General features: G+C 43.5%; 1 protein-coding gene across 1 annotated transcript in view; it reads right to left on the reverse strand.

Moving 5' to 3' along the window:
• Positions 1-25,819, reverse strand: part of adarb2 (adenosine deaminase RNA specific B2 (inactive)) — a 133,423-nt gene extending 107,604 nt beyond the window's left edge. Inside the window, exon 1 of the mRNA XM_031584138.2 lies at positions 24,211-25,819. Within this exon, the coding sequence (XP_031439998.1) occupies positions 24,211-24,313 (103 nt within the window). The 5' untranslated portion in view covers positions 24,314-25,819. The remainder of the gene's footprint in view (positions 1-24,210) is intronic.
• Positions 25,820-26,106: the final 287 nt, after the last annotated feature.

The raw sequence follows: 26,106 nt of genomic DNA on the forward strand, positions 1-26,106 counted from the left end.
TCGATTTGCGCTCATGCATTTATTAAAAGGTATCCAGAGGGAGAGTAGAGGCTGCTGAACACATGGATGACAGCCAAGTTTCCATCAGCTTGGAAAACAATCTGAGTGGACAATGCTCTTAGCTCCAAACTAGGGTCTTGTCAACCTGGCGGGAAGGTTCAGATCTGCCACTGTGGAAGTGTGTGTGTGTGTGTGTGTGTGTATTTATTTGTGTGTGTGTGTGTATGTGTGTCTCTATGTGTGTGTGTGTGTGTGTGTGTGTGTGTGTGTGTCTGTGTGTTTGTTTGAATGCCCAGGGTGAGGAGAGTTGACACTTGACAGTGAGTGGGGATGGGAGGCTGGGAGGCTGGTGGTGAAGGTTGCCCGGACCCTCAGGGTAAAATCAAAAACATCAGGGAAACTGAAAACAGGAAGAGCCAACAGGGGTTCAGGTTGGGGGGAGCTGGAGCTGGAGGAGGGGGAGGGGGAGGGGGAGGGGAGGGGGAGGCATATGTTGGAGAGTTAATAGAGTATGACAATAGGGAGGTACGGCTCCATATCTCCCTGTGTCCTGACAAGGACATTTAAACATCAGCAGCATCCACTGCTGGTCAAAAACACCTTCAATGCTGATGACAGGGAGGGAGGAGTCAAACTCTCCAAGACCATAAAAAAAAAGAATGTATGGAACTCAATCAATTCATTTTATAATGAATGTTATTATCTGAAATGACTTATTACAGTGATTTGTTTTGTTAGACATACTGTACATTGTGTGAATGTCTTCATTATGTCTGACATGCTCTTTGGTATGGTGTTATTGTTTCTGTTATAGAGTTGCAGATGTCATTTTACATCTGGATTTCACTTAGGCCATGTCGTTACCTCATGAATAATTACAACCTGAATTAATTGGATATGTGTTGAGAGAACTAATGATCACCACACCTACAAGTTTAACAATATATTTTTTACGAGAGAAAAAAACCTGAACATTTATTTGCTTGATTAAATTGTTTAATTGATTGATTGGACATTTATTTAAAGTATGGATAAAAGAAGAACAATATGGATGAAAAGCGAACAGGCACACACATGGACTAAGTATGAAAAAAGCTGAATGGAGTATGAAAGAGTTTGTTTTTCTGTTGACACACACGCCACAGCATTTCCCCCCATAATTCTATTGTTGCCAATATGAATCCAGAGTGATGGTGACCCGAGGTCCACCCGACTGCTCCTATTCTTAGGGCGAGTAGGTTGAGCTGTTAGCTATCTTTGTCTAAGGCCAGCTGCTCAGCAAGCACTGTTAGGATAATACTGACAACCAGCAACTGTCCAGGAGAGATAGGGGAGAATAGAAGTGTTATGCAGGAAGGCAGTTTGGAAAGCAGCAGAGAGAGCAGAAATGACACTAGGGTGGGAGGGAAGGTCCCACATGCAGAGAAATGCAGATGTGAAGGAAAGCTAAAACTAGACTCAAAGTTTCAGCTTTACATAGTATACATACAATGTATTGGGCTCTTTTTAAACAAGAATGGTATTATTCAATTATTCCAGAAACCATTTTGATTACAATAGTCCCACTACGTTCTATTTCTATCATTACTTACGGGGGCAACACACTAGGGTGATAAGGGTATCTCAGTGTGAAACTCTTACTTTGACCTACCACTGATTTGCACCCTAACCTTGGTATGGTTAAATACAAAGTAGCAATGTGCTGTTATTTAACAGTACCAAAGATATCCTATTAGATAAGATAAGATAAGATATTGCCCTATTTGCCGGAGTTACAAGAAACTGTATCATAAAGTATGACCATTAGTATTGCATGCCTTTGCATTTGTACTTCTGCATGAAATGCTTTCCCCAAAACCACTTGGAGAACTACCATGTCAAGAGTCCTTCAGACACAGCCTCAAGAATGTGTTCTTTTTCTGTACATATGGCTGGAAGACACTGGTCTTTAAGTATCAAATATCATCAACTTTGTTTTGATTGCATATGTTAATCTAAAAGGATTTGTTAAAGAGCCTTTCCCACCCATTCTGTTGCTGTGGTGCTGGGTTGAAGGACAGGACCCAGCTGTGAGGTGGCAGTCAGGGCTCATTTTAGTCAGGTAATAAGAAGAGAGGTAATCAGTGCTGAAAGAGCAGAGACTTGTGATCAGGGATGTGAAGTTCCTTCCCAAACACTCGAGAGTCAGCAGGTTGTGGCTTAATTAAGCGCACGCGGTTCCAGCCTACCCCATCATGTCCTCCCTGACTCACAGGCCCCAGCCCCGCAGTAATCCTCTGTGTGCCGTCAGAGCCGTCAGAGCCGTCGCCCAGTTAGCCGGAGCCCCTCGTACCGAATCTCCACTCACACAGAGTTGGATTAGTTTGATTTTGGATTCCACTGATGGCACTGCGATGAAGCGACACCATTACAACACGGGTTTCCAGCCTGACAAATAACCAAAGCAATTGTGGGAGTAAGACTAAACTAAACAACCAAATTGGTTCTGAGTCATTGAGGAGAGAAATGACATTTGGCTGGACCTTAAGAGCATCAGGTTCCCCTGCTCTGGCTTTGGTCCTGTCCTTCTCCACACTAACCCACTTCCAGCAGTAAGAGCTGGCTCACCCAGGCAGCATGTGCACCCAATCCTGCAGACTTCTGTCAACCTCAGGTGCAGCTGCTCAGGAATCTCTCTGGGTGAGGAAGGAAGGCCAAGCACTGGGGGACAGTAACTCCGTCCTCACACAAACACACGCACAAGAGAGAGAAGAGAGGGAGAGAGAAAAAGAAAGAGAAAGAGAGAAAGACGGCAACGTCTGTGAGATAGTCAGGGAGAACGAGACACTAAGCAACAAACCCACTCAAACCCACACACACACACCAAAAAAACATTATGTGCCGACAGCTCATCAAGCTGCACCAAACCTTACCAGACAGGTGTGCCTTTATCGCAATCCTTGAACCCAAACACCTGTGTTCGGCTGTTAAGGTGATGATGCTGCGACACTCAATCTGATTTTAATTCAAACACACACAAGCACTGTCTCATCAGAAGGTCCCCCCCCCCCTTCCTCTCAGGAGCCGGAGCACAGCGAGTCAATGTCAGTGTTCCGCGTTTGCCTGGATCCTTGTGCTTTGACGGGCGGCTGGGCGGGCCCTGGCCTCGACTCTGATTACACACGGGCGCTGCGCTGCAATGACCTGGAAAAGCAGAGGAGAGGAGAGGAGAGGAGGACAGAGCAGGCTCAGCCACCTGACGTGGTGGCACCGTCTCTGGGGGAAAGCTCCTTGAGTCTGACTCACTAAAAGGCATTAAGTGGGACAAATAACAGGCTGGAGAAAAAACACAGGGCAGATGGACGACACCTGTTCAGAGGGGAGAGGAAACCTGTTGTCTTGCAGTTAGCCTGCAGTGTCTTGATGCAGCACAGTGATCAGATGTTGTTTTCTCTTTACTGCCACTCTCCTTCCCTCTCGTTCACCCTCCCTCTGTGTGTGTGTGTGTGTGTGTGTGTGTGTGTGTGTGTGCATGACATGTCACTCTTTGACATAATCTGACCTGACTGTAGTGCAGTGATGATCAACATACACAAATGGATACATGCGTGCCAAATTTCATGAGTGCATTTGAATTTGCACATGACCTAAAAACATTAGTCATTCAAGGACTTTTAAAAGCCATCAAATTCCTGACACAAGCACTAAATCTCATCCTGAACTCAGGTGTGTGACTGTGTGTGAATTTGGTACTAAATTTGGAATTAGCTGCTTGCTGGCTAACAGCACATATATCACGCTAATGCACTTCTGTCATGCTCTGCATCCCCTTAATCAGAGCACATCTGTGTTCATATGGTGCACACACATGCATGCATAAACACACACACACACACACACACACACACACACACACACACACACACACACACACACACACACACACACACACACACACACACACACACACACACACACACACACACACACACACACACACACACACACACACACACACATAGAAAACACTAGGTACTAAGCTTTTATGTATGCCAATATCAGTCCACACACATGGCAGCAGGAGTGGTAGGGGAGTATTACTGTATTGTTGATGGCTTTGCAGAAAGTCTATGTTGATAATAAATTCTGTGTTACTTGAAACTGTTCACAGGACTTAAATGAAGTATTCTGTTTAAACTGGCAGAGAAAGAGAGCGAGAGAGAGAGAGAGAGAGAGAGAGAGAGCGAGAGAGAGAGACCATGATCATGATTGACCTCTCCCCTCTACTCCGTGATGGTTAGAAAAGACAAAAAGAAACAATGAGAAATACAATGGATGCAAACCTATGCGTGAAGACAACACAACCTGCTGGTGTTTCAGTCCACTCACACTATTAAGGCTCAGAACCAAACCGTACTGTGCTCATTAACATCGTGACGTATTATGGGAGGACAAACATGCGGAGCCCGCATTTGGTCTTTACATTTAGATTACCTTCCTGAAGCAAATGTCCTTCTTTTGTTTCTGCTGGAAAGAGCGACTCCAGGAGAAATTCCGAGACATTCACCAGAGAAATAAGAAAAGGTCGGCCCATTGACAGAACTCTTTGTTATGGCTAATGGAAACATTGCGTTCCATTTTTACCACACGAGTCTGCAATAACTTCAGCCTCTTTGTTCCAATGGACATCAGAATAAAGATCACATCTAATTTCCATTTCCTTCCAGTCTGCAGCTAGAGGACCAACTTATCAGCCAGCTCCCAGACGATGGAGTCTTTCCCCAGCACAGCTCCTGAGTCTTAACTGTGCCATCAGTGTCCAGGTCTACTAATACTTACAGTGCCTAGACAATGCATTTCCAATTCCAATGCATATCATATATAAATATTTCCTAAATGTGAGTTCTTAAGTGTTGCCAGGTTATTTCTACATTGACATTATTGTGGAGCATGTTGTTACGGCAGAATTTCAGTCAAAGTTCTTATAGCCATAACGAATAAAGTTTGCTGTTTATCCTAAACAGTAGTACATGCAATCACGCCTCAAAATTGACAACCCTTCCTACAGTAGACACTGTTGGCTAACCCAACGTGATTATGCAAACATGGAAATATGCCTCAAGACGTCGCAAAAGGCCTCCACCCCCACCCCAAACGTATACACGCACATGTGCATTGGCTAAGACAGACACACCTGGCTGGCCACTCTGGCTCCATCAGCTGGCCTGTGCTGGGGGATTATCAGCTATCAGTGGTGGGGCCCAGGAGAGAGAGGCCCTGTCTCCGCTCATCTGGGGCTGAGGCAGCGCTCTGTTGCCTGCTATAATTGAAGCTGATATCATTTCCCCCACGGCTGGCATCATTCCCCTCCCTACCTCAGCTCTTATCACCATCCAGAGCTGCTCCTTCGGACATTAACGGGATTATCCTTCCTAGGAGACGCCAGCTGAGTTGCATCATGGGTAGTGTAGTGTTATTGTTTGTTTGTATTGGTGGTAAATTGGTGGTTATCCACTAAATGCATGGTTAGATATGTTTTTCGAAATTCATTGCATCCCTTGTGTTTTCAGTTAATTACCGTATTTTCCGGACTATAAGCCGCTACTTTTTTCCCACGCTTTGAACCTCGCGGCTTAAACAACGATGCGGCTAATTTATGGATTATGATACCTGTGACTGTATACGGTGGCTTTGTGTTTACGGTGGCTTTGTGGAGCTAGGATGCTAGCATGGATGCAGCCGCATGGATGCTTAGCTCGACGCGATTTCTCAGTATCTCTCAATAACTTAACTAATGTCAAAATAACCACAGTCTACCAGCGTAGACAGAACACAACTCAAAACACTTTAGAAAATAAAATAAAAGTTTACAACAATACAAATCCAGTCTTCAAGTTCTTTAGCTCACTGGTTTCAAACTAGCGTCTGTCTTCAATCTAACGTTCTAGCTTCTGATTGACTCTTGCGACTGTGCGCTCTTAAAGCAACAGTGCACTTATCTAACTGGCAAAACTAACTATTGTATTAGTTTTGATATCCATTTTAGCCTGTGTAAAGTTAATTTGTTTCAATGTTGCGGTAGGCACCTGCGGCTTATAGACATGTGCGGCTTATTTATGTTAAAAATAATTATTTTTAAAAAATTCAGTGCGTGAGGCTTATATTCAGGTGCGCTCAATAGTCCGGAAATTACGGTAATTAGTTTATTTGAACACATGCTGTAGTTATTCTCCAGGCATTGCCACTATAATTTGCAACTGTTTTCTCTTTTCTTCGCTTCCTCTGCGAAACCCCAAATAACCCACAAAAAAAATTCAAATCTACAGAAGCATGTAAACTACTATCGTCTGACGAGTAAAAAAAGAAAAAAAAGGAAAAGAAGAAAAAAAGCAGTACTGCGCTGGTTCAAAGAGGTGTTTGTGATGAGGTGCATTCTTTGGCTTTGATCGTGGGCCACGTCAGGCGGAAGACTCTGAGGCCGTAACACATCCCGCAAGCAGCTGATGTGCGCTAATGACTACATTCCCCTCCTGAGCCAGCACCAGCACCAGCACCAGCAGCACCAGCACCAGCACCTTCTCGACGGGCTCCCTACACTTTAATGTCCACACAAAGCATTGACACAAAGTCATAAGCTGCTCTGGAAAAGCCAGCATGCAAAATAGAGGATATAACAACAAGATCTTGAATCAGAACAGATTTGAAACAAAGAGCTTGCTGTGTGATATTGATGTTGAAACAATTTGGCAGAGAAAAAAAATGTTTTAAGTGTAAAATATCAATACTATGTTCAGCGTACTGATATTAAATGTTGCTTGCTGGGGAATACTTACATTATGTTCTGGAAAATTCTACAGATATAAAAACCTGTCCACCTACCTACACATATGGATGTTAGACGATCAGCTGATGCCATATGCACTGTGTGTTTATAAAACTCTTTTCCATAGACAACTAATTTACACTGACTTGCTTGACTGCTTGATTTGCTGAAAAACAATACTATTCTTGTATTCATTGTACTTAGGCACAATGAGGATCTCGGGTGAATACTGTTTAGCTTTGCTTGGCAATCAACATTAACAAAAGAAAACCTTTTGCTTTTGCAACCCTTAGATTGTCACATGGATGCCGTTCTCAGCCTCTGCTCGATGCTCTATATGCTATATTGGAGTTCACAAAATAGGTCAGTCGGAATCTAGCGGTGTTGCGCCGTGCAGCGTTAATGACAATGAGAGCATGCAGCACTTTGATTTATCTGACACGCAAAAGGCCACATATGCAGGCATATTTACAGAGCAGTGCAGCTGAGAGCATGGGCTTTGTTCCATTTCATGTTTCAGAAGGAGCTTCTCTTCCACAGACCTGCCTTCATGGGGAAACAGAGAGGGTGGCAGCTCACGCAAACGTCTTTTATCTCCTGTGGGCACGCTGCTGCTTGCTGTCTGTCAGACCTACCAACAGCTACACACACACACACACACACACACACACACACACACACACACACACACACACACACACACACACACACACACACACACAGACACACACACACACACACAAACACACATACACACACACACAGAGCTTCTATAGGCATTCTTCTGAACACACACACACACACACACACACACACACACACACACACGCGCGTGCACACACACTTACACAGAGCTTCTATAGGCATTCTTCTGAACACACTGACACACACACACACACACACACACATGCGCGCGCACCCACACACACAAACACACTCACTCATGACTGACCTAATTTTTCATTAGAACTTTCAATGTCAAAAAGATGTGGGAATAAGAGATTTGATGTCTAAGCTATGGAATAATACATGCTCCCTCAGAAGACAAATCAATCCATGCTGTGCACACCTGGGATTCCTGTTGTCTACCCATGACACTAGATTACCAGAGAGAGCGGCCTGTCACTTATGATACTAGTAAGACAGATCTGAGTGTGTGTGTGTGTGTGTGTGTGTTTGCATGTGTGCCTGAGTGGGTGTGAGGGACTGTTTGTTTGTGTGTGTGTGTGTGTGTCTGTGTGTGAGTGTGGTCCAACGATGCTGGGACAATGCCAAAGCACTTCCCCGTGTTCCCCCTCCGTGGGCATGCCAGTCACTGTGTACAGGATGACAAATTACCCAGCGTGCGACTTCAGAGCACTGCGCCCTCCCCGCCACTCCCTCCTCCAGATGGACCTAATTAAACTATTAGCCAATGAGCAGCAGCTAACGGCTCCATCAGGACCTATTTGGGGCTTCAAGCAAACGGTGCGAATAAACTGCAACTTGCAAATCCCAGCTCCTGTCCAACAGAAACCTATCAAAAAGACCTTTATAGCTTTGGGATTTGGTTTCGGAGGCAGACGCTGAGTGGGGCAGAAGGGAGGGAGAAAACAACAGAGACGGGGTGAGCAGGGGAGATTGGTGAGGGCTTCTGAGGACCGGCGTGAGGGTTGGAGATCCACTATTTAGAGTGATATACACCATCAATGATGATCTGGAACATCACTCTCTCCGTCTCACTCTCTCCTGCTCGTGAGTCCAGCTTTATCTGTCAACGCCTTCTCTGTTCCATATAGCGCTCCACACAGTCAGGGTGATTCAGACGCCCCATCAGTCAGCCGCCGAGGCTCTCAGGACCTCCAGCGATGGCGGGGCCTGAGATTCTCACGGTGCGTAAGACTTCCCCGCGCCCGCTCACCCGTTCAGCCTCACATCAGCCCCAACCCCTCAGATATCACTTCACACATGACAGCCCTGGGAGGGTACAAGCAGGACTCTAATTTGTGTTAAATGGTTGAGACAAGCAGCATAGCATCGGACCATTCATTTTGGGTTGTAGCTACTATCAGAAAGAGACCTGGCTGGAGGGATGGGAGATCTACTATTTGACAGCAAGGGAAGACCCACTGGACTCATGATGTCAGCCGCTTTACTGTTTTAGAGTATGTTGACATTAGTTGTGGTTGAATTATTTCTCTTCGTATTAAGGGTGGGCTTGAAGAAATTCAAGAAAATAACTTTAAATCTTTTATATCCTACGCCGTAAATACACGAGGGCAAAGGGCAAAACTGCCCCTAAGAAATATAATTTTGCCCCTGATATCACTAGGAGAGGGGCAAACAATGCCCCCATAATTTCCTCTAATAATAATTTAATGAACTTGTCAAAAACATCATAGCCTATATGACCCGGTCCAGTTGCCATAAAATGTTTTAGATTTTCGCCTTGACTGATGTTGCGTGTGCGTGAAGAACCGAACGTTCTAACAACAAATATAAATGGAGCGCTTCCTAATCAGACCTGTGACTGCGAGTGTGAGGAGAAATGAGGATCAGCAAACACAGTCTCCGTCACCATCTCAGGTTCCAAAAGATAACATTTTCATTCGAAAAATGGAAGCTAGATTGGCTTGGGGTGGAGGATGACGACAACGAGAAAAAGACGCAAATTTTTTTCAAGGCATGTCGGATTTGTGGACAACGAGTTGCCAAATCGTTGTCAATCAAGCACAGGCACACTGACTTCATCAAGGGGAGCGAAAACATAAAGAAATACATGGCCTTTTGTCACCAGGCGCCAAGCAACACGCCATCGCCTACGGTGAATGATAACTAGTAATAATATTTGTTTAAATTATTTAGTTCGGTTTAGCTAGTTAAACGTCAGCTAGTTAAACGTTAGTTAGCTAACGTTAGCTAGCTCTGATAGTGCGTTAGCTAGCTCTGATAGTGCGTTAGCTGCAAAGGCTTGCTTGCAAGCTAGCTAACTATTCCAATCTGTATTTCCAGTACTATGGTAGGTACATGATAAAAGGTAACAAAAAAAATCAATAAATATAATAAGTTATTATTATAAAAAAGAAAGACAAAACTTATAATTGTTAATAGTTGTTTAATTAATTTAATAATAACAATAAATAACCACAAAGAAATAAGAATACAATTGAATATGATTGTCTGATTTATGTTTTGTTTGTTTTTTGTTCAAAAAATCTAAGAAAACACTTTGAATTTGTAGAGTACTGCTTAATAGTCTTATTATTGCCTTTTGATGACAATCCCCATATACTCTAAGCCTAAATAAGTATGTTTATTATTTTGAACATAGTTTAATGTTATTTCACAAGTTTCAAAAAGTGCCCTCAATTTTATTTTAAATGCCCCTAGATTTCAGTCAGTGGGGGCAAAAATTGCCCCCTAAAAAATATGTAAATTTCCTACCCTGTCCTACGGCCATCAATGCTAGCCAATTGATAGGGGCTACTGACATACTGTTGCCTACTACAATAGTCACAACTATTGTACAACTAAGTTGTTAAGCCAACTAAAAATAATGCCAAATCATTAGCATTTTGTTAATGTCTCACCTGAGATGCTAATAGCTACTAAATGCTTCTGAATTAAAACACACAAGATCATAAATAAAACCAATGAAAGGGATCTAGTTACAGGCATCAGCCAAACACAAAACAAACAAAAGCAGATATGAAGCAAAAGAGAAGAATGTCCTTCAAGGTAGAAAATGTTCATTATACTTCAAATTGAAATATTTGCAGTGATATATGGGCGATAGTGTTTCAGGAGGTAGAGGAGTCGTTCAGCTATCAGAAGGTTGCCAGTTCGATCCCGACTCCTCCTCACCAAGTGTCAAAGTGTCCTTGAGCAAGACACTGAACCCCAAACCACTCCCGATGTTCAGGTAGGGACCTTAGACACTGAACCCCCAACCACTCCCGATGTGCAGGTTGGCACCTTAGATAGTAGCCTCTGCCATCGGTGTGTGAATGGGTGGATGTCTGAGGCATTCATCTGTAAAGCGCTTTGAGTGCTCTATGAGTAGAAAAGCGCTGTAAAAATGCAGTCCATTTACCATTTATACAATAATCTATGACATGAGAATGGGTACAAAACACTGCCTATGACCCACAGCAAGTCTACTAGATGCAGCTGAAAGAGAACAGAATTTTGCCAGGTGCCTAATTCATTTTTTCGTGGCAGGCCTGCCAACCGTAACCCACCCAGGCTACACAAAATCTAAATCACTTCAACCATCCTTGAACCAACCTTCAACTGTTGGTTCAAGCTGAGAGAAATCTCCCCTTTTGAACTGCATGATTTGATTGACTGACCACAGTAGGTATGATGTTGTTGACTGACCACATTTGAGGGGTGAGGCTCCTGCACTCCTTCACTATGTTCTCCTCTCACACAGACTTCTATCTCTCACTCTCCTTCTCCTTGTCCCCATCTCTCCCTCTCCCCTCTCTTTCTCCTGCTAACACCAGCAGGTGATGTCAGATCCCACTCCCCCCCTCTTTCTCCTTCCAACACCAGCAGGTGATGTCAGACAAGTTGCAACAGGGTCTCGTTCCTCTCCCCCGTGTTCCTGTTTCGACCCATCCCTCCTTCTCGCACCTCTTCTTCCTGTGACAATGAGATGTGGTGACGCCAGCTGGAAGGTCCCATAGTGCTCGCTGTTCCCCCAGACTGCCCCACTTTCAGCCGTCACCACCCCTGCCAAAAACACCCCCCACTCAGCCCTCCCCCATGACACACGGCTCTCATTTCTTTCCCTTGACTCTGTCTTATTGCTGCGTGCCTCTGTGGGGTTGGTTTTTTATTTAACAAATGGGTGGTCTTGTCATTCACCCTAAGAGAGGGATGGTGCATGTGAAAGATAAGGGCAGCACAGCATCTCGAAGAACATCTGTTTGTTCACGTCGTTTCTCCAATCTCTCTCTCTCTCTCTCTCTCTCTCTTTCTCTCTCTCTCTCTCTCTGGTTTGATTCATCTCTCCATGACAGGGGAATTCCCTGGCTCCTGAGCTTACGACATTCTGAAATGCTTCCAAAACGGTGGTGCTGAATTAATGATAAAGCAGATGCGCAGAGGGTTTCTCTCGATCTGTGATGAAGTGTGTGTGTGTGTGTGCGTGTGTGTGTGGTAGAGGGTGGTAAGGGAAACAATCCCACACACTCCTGTCCCCCACCCCCCCCCCCACCCCACGCCCAGACTGTGGCTGCTATGCTGGGCGGACGGCTCTGCCCATGACCAGATCCAGTGAGATGGTCCGACTCACTCAAACTGACAGAGATGCACGAGCAGCATGCTGAGAGGAGGCGCCACCAATGGTGGCAGCGAGGACGTGGCCCAGAAAACTGCGCTGGGCTTAGCTGCCTGCTGGCCTGCGGCAGGCGGAGATCATGGTTGTCATAGTCAAGCTGGGCCGAGCTGCACGTCGCAGCGAGGCTTCCACACTCCTCGCTCCAACCCCATAATAATCACTGACACCCGCATTTTCTCCCACAGCCCACCTCCTGCTCCAACTCCTCCTCCTCTTCCTCCCCCTTCTCTCTGCCGCCTCTTCTGAAACCGCCAATTTGCCTCCGATGAGCCAAACTTAATCCCATCATCCTCTTGTTTCCTGCTCAGGCAGTAGATCGCTCTGGCCTGGCTGTTCACACAACACAAACGGAGGAAGGGAGGAAGAAAGGGACAGTGTGTGTGTGTGAGAGAGAGAGAGAGAGAGAGAGAGAGATAGAGAGAGGACAGAGAGAGGAGGAGACAACTGAGACAACGCAGAAACCTCCGACATTCTGATTTGCGCTGGGCTGCTCTCTGCTGCTGTCAGAGAGGCGTTATCTGCAGCCCTGCTCCGTGTCCCACTGCTCCTGTCATCTCTTTGTAATTGTGCTCAATGGAGCTTGAGATGCACTCCTCCACGTCTCTCTCACTCGTTCCCCTTTTCTCTCTCTCTCTCTCTCTCTCTCTCTAGTCTTTTTCTCTGTTTATTCTCCACCTCAGGTCGGTGCATCTTGTCTTCCAGAGCAGGTCATGAAAGCAGACAAAGAAATAAAAACAAACAAAGAAACAAAACAAAGCAGCAGCTGGAGGAGATGGCCCTGTATGTTCTCTTCCTGAACACAGCTTCAGTCAGTAGGATGCCATTTTATCGCATCAGTAATCTGCTTTTCTAACCTCTTCTACTTTTCTTTTTTTTTCTTCCTTTTGTTTCTTATTCTCTGTCTCCATCCATCATCCAGTACTACAAACTGGGACAGCTTGTCACCCTACCATTTAACCCTGTTTTTCCCCTCCCCCTTATCTGTCGTTCCATGCTCTCCATTGCTCTCATTCTCCTCCTGCTCCTCATTTCTCTTCTCTCAGTGTGGTGGCTGTGACCCCGGCCTCCTCCACCTGATATTGTGAATGTTCACTCCCTCCCTTTGAGCTCCCGGTGCCCCACACCTCCCCCTGGCTCCTCTGCCCATCTCCCATCCATCACCGTGCCAGTGCCCCCCCCCCACAGGTGAGCCGACACCCAGACACTGCTCCACTTTCCTGTGTGCTCTCCCAACAGGCCTGTGCACCACCCACACACCCACCCACCAACCCCTACTTCACTCATGGCCACTGCTCCTGTTCTCCTGCCAGAAACAGATCTCTACACACCTTCAGTCACCAGTGATGCACTGTTAACACTGTGTGTGTGTGTGTGTGTGTGTGTGTGTGTGTGTGAGGTGTTCCTCACCCAGCTGATGGAGACAATGACTGAGCCTAAATGAAGGAACAATACAATGGTTGAGTGGCCATTTGTAACACCCACTTGGGTTCTGATGACTCTAAGAATGGAGTGTGTGTTTGTGTGTGTGCATATATGAGTGGGTGCACACATGCTAATCGAGGTGTGTGTGTGTGTGTGTGTGTTAGAGAGTGTCTGTCGGCGATGGGTAGACGGCTCTAAAACAATGGGACCATTTGGGGAAGTTCAATGAAACGACTTGTGACAGCATGCATGTGAGGGCATATCTGCTCCGCGCCACTTGACTCCATTCATTAGTGCGTGATGGTGCCAAGCTAGACTGGTTTTATATGGATATTTATAGCTTAATAAGCAGCTGGTGAGAGAAATCCTGTGAAGGCGCTTGGGGCTTTTGTGATCTTGTCAAATAGAATCGGAGACACAAAAAAGATGACAAGCCATTGAGGGGAACTTTCATGTGATTCAAGATGAAAGAAGAAAAAAAGTTCTCCACAACAACAAGCATTTTGTTGATCAAACCCATTTTGAAATGTCTTTGTATTTCAGGCATGGTAAACATTCGTTCTCAAACAGAAATGAAAGAACTGACATGGCTGAAGTGTTCCCCCCCAGCAGTAGGTGTCATATGTACAGTATGTATATTATTAACACTCCATGGTAATAATGAGATGGAAATTACGTTCAAATGGACAACAGTTGGCTGGTGTGTGGCAGCTCGATACAGTCTTGTTAAAAGTGCTCTCTATAAACACTAAAGTGATGGGGTGAAGGCCCTTGGCAAGTGTAAAGGCTGCAATGATCTAACACTCATGCAAGGCTACATTTCAGCTGAAGTACTCCAATGGAAGTCAGCAAATAAAAAACGCATAAACTTCTACAATACAACAAATTAGCATCTTAGCAACTCTCCTGCCAATTGCTCATTGGATTAGGAGACAAAAAGTGGTTGAGGCTAATTATAACACACGTTACTTCCAATAATTGCTCGGCGTGTCTGTCAGGTGTAAACAAGGCGTGCGACTGAAGCTGGAAAGAAAATCAATAGACATCGGTTAATTTATCTCCGGCTAGAGGCCAAATTGAAAAATGGATCGCTCAACAACGCACCACAAATCTGCATCGTGATAGAGGAGCAATGCCTTCCTGCTTTAGCAGCAGATAACGATAACAGGCATTTTTGTTTTCTTTTTTTTCCCTTTCCGCTTGTGGTTAGCCATGGATGTGAAGTGATGGAGAACACCGTCTCGCACTGCCATTGAAATGACAATACTGGCCTGCAAGAGACAGAGAACTGGAGGATGGGGGTCTGAACCTTCATGTTGTTCCAGTCGCTTCTTTACGAGGATCCCTCTTTAGAGTGTGAGCGAGCGGACTGGAGCGTTTATTACTCCAGACGTCCCCAGACTCCTTTCTGAAGTGCTGTCTAATAAATCACACCAAGAGGTCAGTGAAGGAGCTTTACTCTCCAACTCTCAGAGAAACGCCTGAGGAAGCAGCAGTTTTAACAATATTTGTTCACCTTTTCTTCAAAACCTATTTGAACTTCTCAAAACCTATTTATTGAAGTCCAAGATATTTCAAATGAAGTGATGTTCTTGATGAAGGCGTTGTGTTTTTAGTGGTTAAAAACTACTGTTGGTGTAAACGTAGCTACATATGTTTTGATTTACTTCCACTTCACTTTTGAATTGACTTCCCATCTGCGTGGATCTACTCATTTAGCTCTCAGGCGTGACACTGTGATGTGATCTAATTGGAGGCATTCTCCTGCATTGGCAGGCTGTTAGAGCTCGTGTCTGTGAGGAGAAGGCACCTGGGTCCCGGACCCCAGAGGCCAGTCTGTCAGTCTGGCGTCTGTCTTCAGCGGGGAGAAATGAGGCTGATGAGCGGCCGTGTGTGTGGCCACCTTCACCTCAGTGATCCTCATCACAATCAATACAACACACACGCCTTTTCGTGCTAATGATTTCTTCGACTGTTTACTTGAAGTATATTCATATTCTGAGTTGTTTTTTTATTTACTTTTGTTTATTGTTTTTATTATGTTCCCAGCATGGACTTCATTCTAGGTCAATGCACATGGGTTATAATGAAGATCTTTCCTTAGTGGTGAAATATGCCCTTAAACAAAATGAAAAATAATACATAGAAAAATAAAATCATTATTCCTAATCAAGTGGAGCGGCGCTTGACCCTGTGTTGAGAGAAATGCAAACATGGTGCCGGCCTGGCTGCTCTAAGGGAGATTAATTCCCACTGTGGTTACATCAGTGGCCCTTCTCATGGACATTAAAACAGCAAGTGCTCATACATCATATGCATCACGGAGTCCCATCAGACACAGGGACCCATCCTTCTCTATCCCCCTCTCTCCTTCTCTCCTTCTCTCAGTAGGCCATGCAGTCGGCATTCATCACCTGTTCACCTCAGATGAGGCTGCAGGCAGGACAGCCAGAGTCCTTTGTGCTGAAGACGGAGGCTCCACTAATGTGTCCAGCCTTTTTAAAAATGTAAAATGATTATGACCATAACTAAAAAAAATACATATCTATCTACATGCCATGTACAAATCTAATGTGAATGTAGATATACAGATAACTTTATCAGTGGATATTTTAGTATTCCTTGGGAACAAAGTCCATAATCTCTGCTCACCTCACCCTTTTAACCATTAGCAGGAGACAAAGTGCTTTCTTCACTGCTACGGGCACTGACAGGGTGAGGTGTTATTACTACCTGTCCGTATGAAGTACTCAAATTACACTCTCTGCACTATTTAAAGTTATTTTCTTCTTAACAAAGTGGATTTGAAACTCCTACTGAGTGACACGAGAAGGAAACTGCCAGAATAGGTGACAACAAGATAATAGCTTCCGCTTTGGAGTGTTCTTCCACCTGACCTACCCGTCTCCTGCCAATACAATAGTGTGCCTGTGTGTGTACGTGTCTGTGTCTGTGTCTCTCAATATGTATGTGCATTTGTGTGCAAATGTGGGTGAGTGTGTGTATATTCATGTGTCTGTGAGCATGTGTGGGTGAGTGTGTATATTCATATGTCTGTGTGCATGTGTGGGTGAGTGTGTGTATATTCATGTGTCTGTGTGCATGTGTGGGTGAGTGTGTATATTTATGTGTCTGTGTGCATGTGTGGGTGAGTGTGTGTATATTCATGTGTCTGTGAGCATGTGTGGGTGAGTGTGTGTTCATGTGTCTGTGTGCATGTGTATATTCATGTGTGTGTGTGCATGTGTGGGTGAGTGTGTGTTCATGTGTCTGTGAGCATGTGTGGGTGAGTGTGTGTTCATGTGTCTGTGGGTGAGTGTGTGTATATTCATGTGTCTGTGTGCATGTGTGGGTGAGTGTGTGTATATTCATGTGTCTGTGAGCATGTGTGGGTGAGTGTGTGTATATTCATGTGTGTGTGTGCATGTGTGGGTGAGTGTGTGTATATTCATGTGTGTGTGTGCATGTGTGGGTGAGTGTGTGTATATTCATGTGTGGGTGAGTGTGTGTATATTCATGTGTGTGTGCATGTGTGGGTGAGTGTGTGTATATTCATGTGTGGGCGAGCAGGCTCAGGCCTCCAATCGTCCTGATGGTCCTTTCAAATTAAAATGAACCTCCATCACACTAATGGGGCAAAATCCAAAGACAATGATCCTCTTTCTCCCCCAGTGAGCAGGAAGTGGGGATTACCTCAGTCATTGTCAGCACGCATCACTGCAGCATGTTTTAGTGTTATTTTAGACCCTCTTCAAATCTGCACACATTCCCTCGTCACAAACCTCACAAGCATTTGTCTTCTAACCCCATATCCCAAACAGTTTGATTCCTGTGCAGAGCATGGACGATGCTAGACAGGGCACTTCATTAACCCATACACACACCCACATGCCACAATTTCCCTGCAGGAGCTCCATCTCATTATAAAAAGCATCTGACCAACACACCTTGCTGTGTGTGTAAGTTCTGCACATTAATCCCAGAGTGGGACAAAATACCCAAATATCTCACATGAAATGCCGTGTTTGGGGAAGCCATGCACTCTGTATTTAGCTCTGCCCATTTGACAACAACTAGGTTTATCTAGTGGGGCACGGTTTTTCCCTCTGTGGTATACCGGTTGGTTTTTTATTCTGAGTAACATGTTGTAGCCTCAGGTGCAGAATATCCTTCAACCTCACCCAGCACTGCAGTCTCAGCAGAGATGGGGGGGAACCACCTTGCTGGGGGAATATCAATCCGTGTAAGACCTGGGCCTTTACCACTGCACGAGGATGTGCAAACAACTGAAGTGAATCCAACTGTGAGAACACCAATACACTCCTAAGACACAGACAGAGAAATGAATGTACTCTAGGCTATCACAGGGAAGCACTGACTGGAGCCGCCAGTGTTGGAATGCAATTAGAACAACATGAACAAGCTTTCACAATTAAATCTGGGAAAATGAACAACCCAGATTATATTTTGTCATATATAGAATGACAAAATATACTAATATAGACATATATTTTGCCAGCGATTTTTAAATGTTACACGGTGCAGCAGAATTACATCAGAAACAGTTTATGGAGACAAATATTTTTAAATACCTTTTAAAGGATTTGGCTGATAAGCCTGGCCTCACAGCAAAGGGCCTTAAAGGAAGTAGGAATCGATGGATGAGAGGGGATTTACTGCGGAGCACGCAGAAGGAAAACTATTATTTAATGTGGCCTGTGAGCAGAATAATGAATCCACTGGAGTTTTCATACACTCTCACTGCCATCCTCATCAACTCAGTAAATCTCTTAATATCAGGATCCACTCTTGTCTGACACTGCAGATTTGCACAGCTAAAGGTGGAGATGAAACAGGAATATTTATCTAAAGGACCCCAGGCGGCGCATAGAAAGCATCAAAGCTACTATTGCGTCACGGACTGCATTTGTGCATGTTTCAATATGCTGATTATCCACAACCTATCAGTGTTCTAGGAGTCCTTCTGTCCTCATTTCCATAGAACCCGGAATGTTCCCATACCTCCACAGTGGTAATAACTTAAGCATAACACACTAAAGTGTCACCTTACCCCCAGTTGTGTTTAGTTCCTTGATTGGTGGCCTACATACTGTAGTTGTACGCTGGTGGCTTTATGCACACTGCGCCCGTGTTGACATTACAGTGCTTCTCTTATTTGGGCTGACAGCTGAAACGGATCCTAAGCACACAACACAGATAATCTACTAACATACGGAAAGGACCATTAAGGAGGGCCATTAACTAACTCCTCACTACTCCCATATCTGTCACAAGTCTAACCTCTTATATCGCACAGCTGAGAGAGGCAGGGAGTTAGGACATAAATGAGGGTTAAATATTTAATGTATTACTTTAAATATTAAGCACCACAGGGTATGTTCATAGCAATTACAATTTAACACTGATAATAAAAATGTATCTCCACATACTGCACAATGGAGTGAAAGAGAATAATATTTAGCGAGAGGAAATGTACTCATTGAATGTTCTGAAAGCGGCAGAAGCAGAACATGCCCGGTGCCCCGTTTTAGTGTTGCTAATGTTGCAGATTTATTTTCTCTATAACTTCAGTCAAGCGATCACCTAAGCACCTCGGCTGCGTTATTGAGACGTTTTGGCATTAAATTTGTTTTTCCTCACTGAACTTTAAGCAGAAATTCGAGAGCCAAGTCTCTGAAGCCAAGAGGTGCCATTATGTGATAATTGCTAATTATGCTAATTTGTAAAGTTGTGCTATTTCCTTCCTTGGTCATTTTATCTGGAGTCCTCCAGAGGAAGGGAGAGCAGTCACCATTCCCTCGTAATAACCTCTCTTCCATCCTCCTTGGATAAATGCTTAATAGAGGACAGAGTGTCCTAAACCAAATACCAGCGCTTCACACTTAACTAGAATGTGTCTGTAAATTTCAAAAATGTGAAAAAAAAAAAAAAACTGTCATTTTTCTCATTAAATACTTCGGTGTAATTTATGTATTTATCACAAAGCCTCTTCTTCACAGCCATCGCTGATATACTAATTTCATGATTCTTTCTTTCTCTTCACTTGTATTTTGTGCCACATAATTTAAAACATAAAACATTAAAACTGAGTTTACACTTCCTTTTAATTAGTATGTTTTCAGATCCAGGTCACGTCACATAACATAATCTCTTTTCAAATAACCAATATGTTCTCAGGTGTGCTCTTACCAACATGAGAGCAACATGTCAGTATTTTCTTCAGTCACTGAGCCTGGTTCTAAAACAAGGAATCCTAGTCGGCTTAGAGGTGGCATTGATAAAAAACATGCAAAATAAAACAAATGTAAAAGTGATAACCTTTTTATTTAGGGTTTTGGTGTACTGATAAATTTAGGTGTACTGATATTCCAGAGAGGCAGAACAGGTACGGCACACTGATATATCAGGTAAAGCAAGGCCAGTGTATGAGTCAGATATGTAAAGTGATCACAATCCTCAAGGTTTTATGACAGAACATGAAACACAACGGGAACATTCCACATAAATAAAGAGACAAAGAGGAAAAAAACAAGAAAGAGTAAATTAAGTACTTAGTTAAGGACAACAATAAGAAGATTCAAATCTGGAAGATGGGCTGAGAAGAACAAAGAAACTCATTAAGAGTCGCAGGCAGCAGCAACAGTGTCGGACAGAAAACATGCCGTGGTCACCATGATTTCCCCCAGGTCTCTGGGGTCTTGTGTCTGCTTAAGGGGCTATGATGTGGGGAAGGATAGGTCTTCCTCTCTCTCTCTCTCTCTCTCTCTCTCGGCGGGCGAGGCCTGTCCTACTCGCTAATGGCTCTGCGGCAGCAGCTCAGTTATGGCGTTGGTCTGACTGCTCCCGAGATGACCCCTCGACCCTTGGGAGCCCAGCCATCAACACAGGAGCAAGTAAACAGTAATTGCGACTTATTGCGCCCCACTCAGCGAGGGCTTCTGCTGCCTGTCTGCTGAAGGATAGGCAATCTGTCTGCCATGGAGACTATTAACTACCATCAGATTAAGATGGGTGCACACAATACTTACCTCTTTCTGAGCGGATCACTTCTAGTACCACATACCAATACAATAATGAAGGAAAAAATTATAATTTGAACTATTTATTGTTCCCTGATGCGTTATTTTTTTCACAACAGTAAACTCTAAAAGAGTAAACAAGAGGGACAAAAAAAAAGATGAAAGAAAAAATGGACAGTGTTTCTTTCACAGAAACGTTGCTTTCATGCAGTCTGTCTTGTTTTTTTGGGGGTAGTAGGGGACACCAAGGAGCCCTTAATAATTCCGGCTAAATGACTATCAGTGTGATTAATTAAAGCTAAATGACTATCAGTGTGATTGATTAAAGCTGAAGAAAAACACAATATTTACAGACATGATAAAGTGACTGGCCTATAGATCTCAACAAACTGTTCTGACAAAGAGAAATTAAGATGAAACAATATGCAATTCTCTGCCACATGTGCTTCTGCATCTGTATCTGCGTGCATGCACAGACTCGCTCTCTCTCACGCACACTACCGAGAGAGAAAACCATTCAGATGTGTAGCCGAAATGGACTAATAATTGAAAACTATTTCAGCGATGATTGTGGTGATTATTGCCCTTTAAAAACTGTACTAGGATAAATGATATCCTAAGATATATAACGTAATGGCAGTCGTTCTTTACACACATTCTGTTTCTAAGAATATGATTTTTTTATGGGAAGGAGTGAGAAAACCACATGTCTCTGATCAAGACAATTGCCCTAGATTCTGAGACTAATCCACATGGTGCTTTTTCATTACGAGAACACTTTACTACCATTACTTGCATGCTATCGAAAGAAGAAAAAAAAGAGAACAATAACAAATGGTAGATCTAATATAATCAGCAGAAAAATCTGCTTACATCCATTTGAATACACACACGGGTTTAATACACTGGCCATCCCATGGTAATCCCCTGCATTTCCACTGGATTAGACCTTCAAATACCAAGTCACCATAATCCCAGAAATGCTGCTCTTTTGCCAAGAGAAGTATAAAAATAATTGTTTGAGCTTTCAGAGAGATGAATATGTGAGAAAAAAACCACACACAGGGCATTATGTGACCATCTCCATTATCAAAATAAAAAATGGTTAAAACAATCTGCTGATATAATCTGTGTTCAGGGGATTAATTGTCTGAAACACTTTGTACAAAAGTGTATTGTCTGTTGACAAAAAAAGACATTTTTTACCACATCAGGTCGTGTGTAAAACAAATACTGTGCAACATTGTGTGATTCCTAAATCATTAATTACCATCTCAGAACTTCATGACTTCATAAATGTTTTCATTGCAATAGGAGTGGTCATTTGCAGACCTTGCTAACGTGAGTCCTTTGTGAGCGCCGCACACTGAGAACCAGACATCACAGTCTGAGGACCTGTCCCTTGCACCCGATAGCATCAAACTGCATCAACTCAGCAGACACAGTAGCCATTTGGAAATATAACGCAATGGCCTCTTCAGCAATACTCTTGCCTTGTCTGGTGTTCATACTCAATGCTTAATGTTCTGTAACCAATTCTGTCATTCCCATTATGTAAATATATTTGCCTGGCTGCTATATTTTATGCATTTGTCTTTCTTGTCTCAATTACTTGGGTTATTAATACTGCTGGGTAGGAGAAAAGGCCAGAGTCTGCAGGCAATCTAGTGTGAACTACAGAAGCAGCTAATGAAACGCTGTTTAAAAACCTCCGTGCTGCTAATGCACTCCAGTGTGGTATGGCTACAGGCAAAGTATAAACAAAAGGCAAGGGAACATTTAAGGTACGGCATACACCAAACCCATGCAGGTTACCAAAACACTGCATTCATGAATCATTACATTTTTTAGGTGTTAAATTATCACCTGGATTATGAAAAAATTAAAATTAAACAAAATAAATGTCTACTGCTAATCCACCCTACACTAAAATCAGACAACCAATACAAATAATAAAAAATATAATAATAATAATTAAACTAGGTAAGCATGATGACAAAGAGACAAAATACAAACAAAGACCATAAATTATACAACATCTGCTCAGAACCCATATTCTGACACACAACACGCGGCCACAAATACACAACTAGCCTCCATAGATGAGACTGCACAATGAAAGCACAGGCACAAATGAGCCAAGGACCAAACAGGCGCTGATCAATGGAAGCTTATCAGCCCATCCTGCCTGTGTCCTACCATGGCTGTCATCAGACACGATAAGCCACCGGAGGGGTCTTAACATACGGCACAAACTTGTCAGAGGGGAGAGGGAAGAGCCGTTCTTGGGCCTGACCCTGACCAACCTGCTCGTCCATCACCATGCTATCAGAATAAGATGGAGCACCATCGCCATGCTCTCAGGTCTGCCATGCCACTCTACTCCCCCTGTCTGCTGTTGCTCTTATTTCCTTGACTTCAACAAAAGCATAGGAGGAATAAGTGACAGTGTTTTGCTTGTCTTTTTGGGAGGTGGGCTGGAGCTCTCCTACCTCCATTTTTGTTTTCTCCTAGAGGGGAGCGTGGGGAACGCAAGATGCATTGTTTGAGCAGAAGTGATTTGCAACAAGTTATTCTAATTGTGCAGTTTGAAACCTCTTATTTGGGTCATTTATCAATTTCATCTAGATTTATTCTGCATTTTCCCTTTCTCACATTATAAATAAAGAAATATAAACTCCCTCTTCAACATTCTGAGGGTTTCTTTACAAACAATAATAAATCAAAGCTGAATGTGTGTGTGCGTTTCATTCTAACTATTGTCAAGATGACAACAGCGGTCTTCCACATGTGCTTGACCATCTCTGTTGACGGTAACATTACTGAAGGAGGGAGGAATGCAGATGGATCGTTCCTCATGTGAGGGGGCACTTTCGGTCAGGGACATTAGGCTACGGTCATGTATACTAATATGAGGCACTAAACAGATGCCCTTGTTCTACTGCAGTATTCCCCGGAGTTCCAGGGTCTATGAATAGGACTCTTTAATTCACTGAACTGAATAGCAGTCACCGATCTATTTAGAAATAGTCGCGATGAAGTGAATTAAAACAAACAGATTAAATAATATTTAAATTGACATTCGCGGTGTTTTACGAACGCTTTCTCAGTTGTAAAGCCTTTGCTTTTTGGTTGTGTTGGTTACAGACACATGAAGCAGAAGGCGACAGATGCATGACATCCAGATTAATGTGCTTACATTTTAAAGGATTTTACAAAACAGTACATTTGACGCTGGTGTAGGAAATGCAAAGGCCGTTCTATCCTAATAACGGTTAAATAGGGCCGTCTTCTTTGTTTAGAAAGTTTAGCGAAGGCTGACCATGGCGAAGGGGGACAAATGAGGCGACCTTACCGCGACATAAACCAGAAAGACTCAAGGTTTATGCGTTTGGCAACTGAGACTGACGCACGGCTGAATAAAGAAACATAATATTTACCACGAATTCCTTCATGACAACGGCTAGAATATTTTGAAACCGTCAGAATTTCGGTAGGTTTCCGTTAAATACCTGACTTGCTATGCTGTCGCAGGTATCTTATGATTTGTCAAGGTGCGCACGACCTCTGTCATTCTCCTCAAGCGTGAAAAAGAGACTGAACCCACTAAAAAAGTTTACCTTTTCTTTTCGATCTCCGCCTCCTTCTCCGTTTGAACTTGCATTTCACTTGGCTGCTTGGTGTTCCGGAGGCGCGGGTGTTGTTTCCAAGAACCGATGCCATGGCAAGAACACTGGCAGAGCAGTACAATTTGGTGAAGCGTGCAAAGTTGTCTCAGTGAAGTTGTTGCCTCAGTTCAGTGCTTAAACAAGACCACGACGTCGGTGTCAGTAATCGGGGTGTTCTTTACTTCCCTTCGTACTTTTAATAAAGGGAATACCTCTTGCTGCTAAATCTCAGAGTGCAAAAAGATTATCTCAGAAAGTCCTGCATGCTTGCTCTCTGCCGGTGCGATCGTATTTGGAGCACAGCTTGACAGTTCGCACTGAGCTCTCTTGCTCGCAACGGCGTTATGTAGAGGCTTCTAGTTTTCTGCACCTCTGCGATTTTTGGCACCAGCCACTTTGAATCCAATCATGCAGGGAGTCTATCTATTTGCTGCCGCAAATTCTAATTAGACCCAATCATGACTGTCGCCGCGCCGTGACATCATCAGCGGTAGCACCAACCTCAGCCCCCCCTTACTAGCCAGCTTGCAAACTCAGCTCTCACTTGGGGTGAGTGATGTGAATGATACCTCTGCGATGCAAGACGTTACAGACCAGCTAAAGTGAACGAAAGGTACGGACGACAATATGTAGGTGTGCCATTGGAGAGTAGGCTAAATATTTTGTTTTCTGTTTTATCTCCACTTTCAGTCAGTAATAACTTTCAATGTAAAACTTCCCTGTTATTTACTCCTCTATAAATTCATTACCATTTAAAAGGATCATTTAACAATCAAATTGGCCATTTCAAATGAACACAACATTAACAAATGGAGAAAAAAAAGATAGAACTAAAACAAAAATGTGTTAAGTCATTACCATTGACTACTACACAAAGGACATTGACAGTGAGCAAACCTGACGTAAAGGTGATGTGTCATCTGTTTTTCATAGATAAGGATACAGGGTAATCACTGTCTGACCTCTAGATCATCAAGTAAGGGTTTTGACAGTGGATTTGGTGTAGAGACATTTTCAGGACTGTGACATTTTGGCATTTTGTGCAGGCTTGGCATTCAATCAAAATTGCCTTTGTACTTGATACACATTACTCCTCGTGCTGGTAGGTTCCTCAACACTTCCAACATGGTCAGCTTGGCTACTTCATAGCCTTCTAGTCATGTCCAAACAAAAACAGTACCTGCTTGTAAAAAAAAAAAACATACACACACTGTGACCTTAGTTTGTGCTGAGTGTGGAAATAAGTGACAGCTCTCTTGAGAAAATTCTGAACTGGAGGCAATGAAAAACTGAGGTGATAGGTGGTGAGATCTAGATTTATTTTCTTATGGATATGGACAAAAAATAAGAAACCAGTACAGACCCCAAGCAGTGGCTTGCAGATCACTCCAAAGTATCTGGAAATATAGAATTACAAGCACAAATGAACATCAAAGCAGAACAACACTAGTGTTTTAGTAGACGCTGACATTTATTATCAAACAAAAAGCATTTATTTTTTTCCTTGTCAAATTTCATTAGCCTAAGAGCTGTTGTGACATATATAACACCCCCAAAAAAACAGGAGAAAAATTCCATTATGAAATTCCCACTTGGAGATATGGCATATTTGCTGATGTCAGAGCAAAGGAAAAAGTCATTTTGAGGTCCCCCTCATGCACAATTTCCAGTCGACGATAGAGGGGTGAGGAAGAGAGAGAGAGAGAGAGCGAGAGAGGCGACCGTGGTGGGAGGTCTGTGGGGACGAAGCCTACCCGGAGGACACCCACACATATCCATGTAAATTGCAGTTTAAGAGAAATCAATAGCTGTGACAAGTTGCCAATGCTGCTATCTGGGGACGTAATG

This window comes from Clupea harengus, chromosome 17, assembly GCF_900700415.2.
Source record: "Clupea harengus chromosome 17, Ch_v2.0.2, whole genome shotgun sequence".
NCBI lineage: Eukaryota > Metazoa > Chordata > Actinopteri > Clupeiformes > Clupeidae > Clupea > Clupea harengus.